The 6,606-nt window shown below is 45.4% G+C and overlaps 1 protein-coding gene across 3 annotated transcripts in view; it reads right to left on the bottom strand.

Moving 5' to 3' along the window:
• csnk1a1 (casein kinase 1, alpha 1) overlaps positions 1–620 on the bottom strand; it is a 41,242-nt gene extending 40,622 nt beyond the window's left edge. The window contains exon 1 of one of the 3 annotated variants that reach the window (XM_078411559.1): positions 300–619. In XM_078411559.1, coding sequence (XP_078267685.1) covers positions 300–422 — 123 coding nt within the window. In that variant the 5' untranslated portion in view covers positions 423–619. Of the gene's footprint in view, positions 1–299 lie in introns of all 3 variants that reach the window. The other 2 variants (XM_078411561.1, XM_078411560.1) reach the window with 2 other exon arrangements.
• Positions 621–6,606: the final 5,986 nt, after the last annotated feature.

Genomic DNA, 6,606 nt, shown 5'->3' on the forward strand with positions numbered 1-6,606 from the left:
GGGGAGAGGGAAGGGGCACAGATGGGAGAGAGGGAAGGGGCAAAGATGGGGGAGAGGGAAAAGGCAAAGATGGGGGGGAGAAGGAAGGGGGCAAAGATGGGGGAGAGGAAAGGGGGCAAAGATGGGAAGGAGAGGGGAGGGAAAGGGGCAAGATTAGAGGAGGGGAGGGAAAGGGGCAAGATTAGAGGAGGGGAGGTGGTAGAAAAAAAAGCTTCGTCAGCCGATGAAAGACAACGACAACCATGCAGAGCGGCGATGAAGGGCGGGCGCAGCAGGCCGCTCCCGGGCCCGTCACTCACCTCGCCGTTGGTGATGTTGATCGCCAGATAGATGTCTCCAAACGAGCCGCTGCCGATCTTCCTGACCAGTTTGTATTTTCCACCGACGATAAATTCCGCTTTCGAACCACTAGCGCTGGCCATCCTCGTCTGCAGTTTCTCTCAGCACAAGGACAGACGAGGCGCGAGCACATAGAAGCCACCGAGATGCGACACTCTTCGCCCTCTGCCTTATTCCGATCCGTTTCCCTCGGCCCCCCCAGAGCGCCGACTCTCCCTAATGCTCCATCTTATCGCCGTCAAGTTCTTTCTTCTTTGCAAAGGCTTGTGGGGCGGGGAGATGTACGTCATCGCTTTTTTATAATCATCATCTCGTTCTCGCGCCCGTTGCCATGGTGACGTGACGTGTCCCGCCCCGCTCATGACGACACGCGGTGACATAAAGAGGCGGGGCTGGCCGCGCTGCACTGTGGGTTATGTAGTCCCAATCTGCGATCAACTGACATCATCCCATGATGGACACAAAATGAATTGGATACATTTTATTAGCCAAATATGTACACATACAAGGAATTTGCCTTGGTGCTTTGCTCACAAGTAACGACACGATATACAGTAGACAATTAAAAATAAAACATTATAATTTAAACATGTGAAGAAAGAAATAAAATATCAGAGTGCAAGGACGTTACATACTTTTGGTTGTTGAGTAGAGCTACTGCTCGTGGGGGAAAAAAAGCTGTTTTTATGTCTGGCTGTGACTGTCCAGAGTCGCCTTCCAGAGGGAAGTGCTTCAAAGAGTTTGTGGCTAGGGTCAGAGGGGTCAGAGATGATCTTACCCACTCGCTTCCTGGCCCTTGCAGTGTACAATTTGTCGATGGGGGGAAGGTAGCAGCCAACAACCGTCTCGGCTGATCGAATGATGCACTGTAACCTCCGGATGTCATGCTTGGGGGCTGAGCCAAACCAGACTATGATGGAGACAGACTGACGGCAGTATAAAATTGGACCATCATTGCCTGTGACAGTTTGTGTTTTCTCAGCTGCCGCAGGAAGTACATCCTCTGTTGGGCCTTTGACTGTGGAGTCGATGGTGGCCTCCCATTTAAGGTACCTCGAGATGATGGTTCCAAGGAACTTAAATGACTCCACAGTTGTGACTGTGGTGTTGTTGATGGTCAGTGGGGGGGGGGGGGGGGGGAAGGGGTGCTCTCCTAAAGTCTACAATCAATTCCACCATCTTAAGAGCTTTGAGCTTCAGGTTGTCGCGATGGCACCAGGATGTCAGCTGGAGTAACTCAGCAGGACAGGCAGCATCTCTGGAGAGAAGGAATGGGTGACGTTTCAGGTCGACACCCTTCTTCACCCTGATGTCAGGGGAGAGGGAGATACAGAGATAAGGAAGTGTTGGGTGTGAAAACGAGACAAAGGGGATGGGGATCAAGGAAAATGTAGAATAGCAAGGAGTTGGTAACAAGTCAGAGGGTATCTTTAGTCAGAGGGTGGTGAATCTGGAATTCTTTGCCACAGTAGGCTGTGGAGGTATATTCAGTGGATATTTTTAAGGCAGAGATAGATAGATTCTTGATTAGCACGGGTGTCAGAGGTTATGGGGAAATTTCAGGAGAATGGGGTTAGGAGGGAGAGATAGATCAGCCATGATTGAATGGTGAAGTAGACGATGGGCCAATCTAATATCCTTATGACCTTATAACAACAAAGCAAACGGAGATAAAATGTAATCAAGGGCAGTCTGACTGGACAGAGAACTGGGAAGAGGGGAGGGATGGAGCTAGAGGGTCATCCCACAATGGGCCTCCTCCACTGTCAGAGTGAGGCCCAGCGCACATTGGAGGAACAGCATATTTCTATTTCGCCTGTGCAGTTTACAACCCAGCGCTATGAATATTGATTTCTCTAACTTCAAGTACTTGAGTTTAGTTTATTATTGTCACATGTACCAAGGTACAGTGAAAAGCTTTTATTGCGTGCTTCCAGTCAGCAGAATGACAATACTTGATTACAATTGATCCGTTTACAGTGAATGAATACATGATAAGGGATTAAGGAAATAACGTTTAGATACATGAAAAGGGAATAATGTTTAGATACATAAGGGAATAACGCTTATGATAAGGGAATAACGTTTAGCAATCCTTGCTTTTCCTCTCTCCCTCGCCCTGTCGTCTGAAGAAAGGACTCAACCCAAAACATCACCAACTCCTTCTCTCCAGAGATGCTGCCTGTCTCGCTGAGTTACTCCAGCCAATTTGTGTCCATCACTGTTGTCCTATTGAGTTTCACTGTTTGTACACACTCGTTATCACCTTCTCCACAGCCAGCAATGAACCATTTTGGACCACCTGGCTGGCTTGATTTGTTGTTTTCACATCTTTCATTCATTTTTCTTTGTAACTTTTCATACCTCTAGTTTCCCAGCCCCCCCCCCCCCGCCTCTCAATCAAAAGAAGGGTCTTGACTTGAAATGTCACCTATTCCTTTTCTCCAAAGATGCTGCCTGACCCGCTGAATTATTCCAGCATTTTGTGTCTCTCTTTAGGATAAACCAGCATCTGCAGTCCCTTCCTATATGTATCCCACAAGATAGAGACACAATGCTGAAGTGACTCAGTGGGTCAGGCAGCATCAGGAGAAAAGGAATAGGTGACATTTTAGGTCAAGACCTTTCTTCACACTGAGAGCCAGGAGGGAGGGAAACTAGAGGTATGGAAAGGTTCAATACAAATCAGAGCTGGCATCAAAGGTGGAGCCTACAATTGTCTATTGTTGGCTGTGGAACAGGTGATAATGAAGGGATACATGAACGCAAACAGTGGAACTAACAGGATGACTAGGGTGGAGGAGGGGCAGAGTGAGAGAATGCAAGGGTTACTTGAAATTAGAGAAACGTAATTCATACTGCTTGGTTGTAAGCTGCCCAAGTGAAATCCTCCAATTTGCGTATGGCCTTACTCTGACAGTGAAGGAGGCCCAGGACAGAAAGGTCAGTATGGGAATGGGAAGGGGTGTTAAAATGTTTGGCAACCGGGAGATCACCTCGGCAAAGGTGTAGGTGCTCAGCAAAATGATCGCCCAGTCTGCGCTTAGTCTCACCGATATATAATAGTCCATTCCAAGAACAACGGATACAGTAGATAAGGTTATGTAAAGATACATATTCCTCCACATTGGAAGTCAAATATTTTATAATGCGCTCCAAATTCAAATATCTGCAGATTCTCGAAATATGTACAAAAGAAAACAAAATGTGCTGGAAATACTCAACAGGCGGAATCAGAATCAGAAATGTATGTGAGTCCCTCACTTTGTTGTTTGGCAGGGCTGAACTGGAATAAAAACACATTCCTGGGAAAAACTATACCGGCCAGGCAGCAGCTGTGGGAATTAATATAAAGTGAACCTTTCATGTCCAAGAATTGCCTGAGATCGAATCTGGTCTTCGTGGAAAGAAAGGTGGACTCAATAGGTTGTATTATACAACTTGATCATACAGTTTTAGCAGTTTTGGAGTCAAGAAGCATGGAAGTAGGTCCTTTGGCTCAGCTTGTCCATGCCAACCCTGATACCCATCTAAACTAGCCCCATTTGTTTGCATTTGACCCATTCCTATCTATATACCTGTCCAGATATCTTTTAAATGTTACTAATGAACCTGCCTCAACCATCTGGGAACTTGTTCCAAATACGTACAATCCTCTGCGTGGAAAAAGTTGCCTCACAGGTTCCAATTGAATCTTTCCCCTCTCATCATAAACCTATCCCCTCTAGTACTCGATTCCCCAGCTCTGGAAAAGATATTGTGTGCAGTCACCTTATCTATGCCCCTCATATGCACCTCAATAAGATCACCCCTCAGTCTCCTATGCTCTCACAAATTTGTCAACGAACACCGTGTTCAGGTTTTAGGTGTACATGTTTTAGGTTGAGTCGCTTTTTCCAACTGATTGGGTGGGAGTGGAAGGGGAAACGTGAAGAGAGGTGGGGTGGGACAGAGCCTGGCAAGTGATTGATTAATTATGGAGAGGAGTAGATGTAATTGACAAATAGATGAAGTAAGTGACAAAGGCTAGAGGTCAAAAAAGAGACAAAAGGGTGTCAAATAAGGAAAGCAGACGAGATGCAAGGCGCTTGATAAAATCCCCCAAAGGGCCTGTTCCTGTGCTGTAATGTTTTAAGTGAAATATAAAGCCAGATAATTGAATATCGACACATTGAACTGCAGATGCAGATTCAGCAGGTCAGGCAGCATCTTTCCAGATCTTTCCAGATCTTTCTTCAGACTGATTGTTGTAGGGGGAGATAGCTGGAACAGAGCTGTGGGTGGGACAAAGCCTGGCAAGTGTTAAGTAGATACAGGTGATGGGGACTTTGATTGGCAGATGATTGGGAAAAATAACAAAAGGTAGTGAGATAATGAGCGAAGAGGCATGAAATGTGAAACTAGCAGAAGGCGTATAGGTGGACAGGGAGAGGGGAAGGGATGAAATGGTTTGCATCCCTGTACCCCATCTGGAAGAAGGAGAGCGCTGTTTGTAGGTTAGTTACCACAAAATGGAGAATTCCATTGTTATGCCATTGAGTTGAAAGGCACATGTCCCTATACCTCCTCCCTCATATCCACCCAGCCACCCTTCCAGATGAGACAGAAGTTTACATGCACCTCCTCTAACCTGATCTACTGCTTTTGGTGCTCTCAGTGTGGTCTCCTTTAGAACAAGTGTAGACTAGGTGAACATTTTCATTTTCCATTCAGTGTTCACCTTTGGTCACCCTGCGATAGGAAGGATACAATTAAGCTAGAAAGGATGCAGAAAAAAATTGCAAATTTACGTTGTCAGGAGTCAAGGGCCTGAGCTCTCAAGAGAGTTTGGACAGGCTAGGAATTTATTCCTTGGAGTGCAAGGGGCTGAGGGCGCATCTAATGGCGATGTGCAGTATAAAACCATTTACCAGCATCTGCAGTTCTTTCCTACACAAACCATGAATGGTTTTGGATTGGGTTTATTATTGTCATGTGTTAGTGCAGTGAAAGACTTTATTTTGCATGCTATCTAATCAAATAATAATCAAGAATGTTTAATTTTCTTGTGTACCGAAACAGAACAATGAAATTCTTATTCGCAGCAGATTTGCAAACACAGTACTCGATAAGTGTAATAATGAGCACAACAAAGTTCAATAAAAAAAACAGTATTCTGTGATACGATAAATAAATACAATCAAGTCAAACTCAAGTACAATAGACAGAAAAAAGGGGAAGTTACAGTGTGCATAATTTAGTTCCCAGCTATGCAGTGCACCAGTTCCATAGACAAAGTCCAATGTCCGCAATAGGATAGATGTAAATTGGACAGTACCCTAGATTAGGGAAGGACCATTCAGAGGCATGATGATTAAGGGGAAGAAGCTGTTCCTGAGTCTGTCTGGCCATGCATGCTTTCAAGCTTCTGTACCTTACGTCAGACAAGAGAAAATTGTCTGGGGTGGGACAATTCTTTGAATATATGTAGATGGAGTCAATGGTGGAAAGTCTAGTCTGTGTGATAGGCTGGGTTATATCTATAATTCTGCAATTTCTTGCGATCTTGGGTAGAGGAGACTGGGAGCAGGGAGTAGGGAGCACCTATCCGTGTTGTCCAGAGATGCTGCCTAACCCGCTGAGTTACCCCAGCATTTTGTGTCTTTTTTTGTAAACTGGCATCTGCAGTTCCTTGTTTCTACTTCTTCCAAGCACCTGGATCTAGGACCCGGCACCCCACTCTGCAACTGGATCTTCAACCTCCCGGCCCATATACCACAATCAGTGAGCATAAGTGGCAAAACATCCTCCATGATAATTGTCAACACCGGTATCCTATAACGATGCATTTTCTGCCCCTGACTATACTCGCCATACAGGCATGACTTTACGGCCAAATTCTGCTCTAACTTCATTTACAAGTTTGCAGAGAACACCACAGGAGTGGGCAGGATCTCGCACAATCCTGAAACAGTGCACAGGCAGAGGACCGAGAGCTTAGTTACATGGTATCAAGACAGCAACTTCTCCTTCAATGTCGGCAAGATGGACAAGATAATTATTGACTTCAGGAAGTGGGGTGGTGTGCACAGCCTGATCAGCATCAGATGCGCTGAGGTGGAGATGGTCAAGAGCTCCAATTCTAGAGCAGTGGTCTAGCCAATATTCCTAATAAAATTGAGGGAAAAAAAGTTTTTTTAATCTTAATTATCCCATCTTGACCTGGTTGCATGCAAGGTTGTCACATTTGCCTTCACAGTAGCAGTGACTGAATTCCAAGACTAATAG

Source organism: Rhinoraja longicauda, chromosome 14, assembly GCF_053455715.1.
Source record: "Rhinoraja longicauda isolate Sanriku21f chromosome 14, sRhiLon1.1, whole genome shotgun sequence".
NCBI lineage: Eukaryota > Metazoa > Chordata > Chondrichthyes > Rajiformes > Arhynchobatidae > Rhinoraja > Rhinoraja longicauda.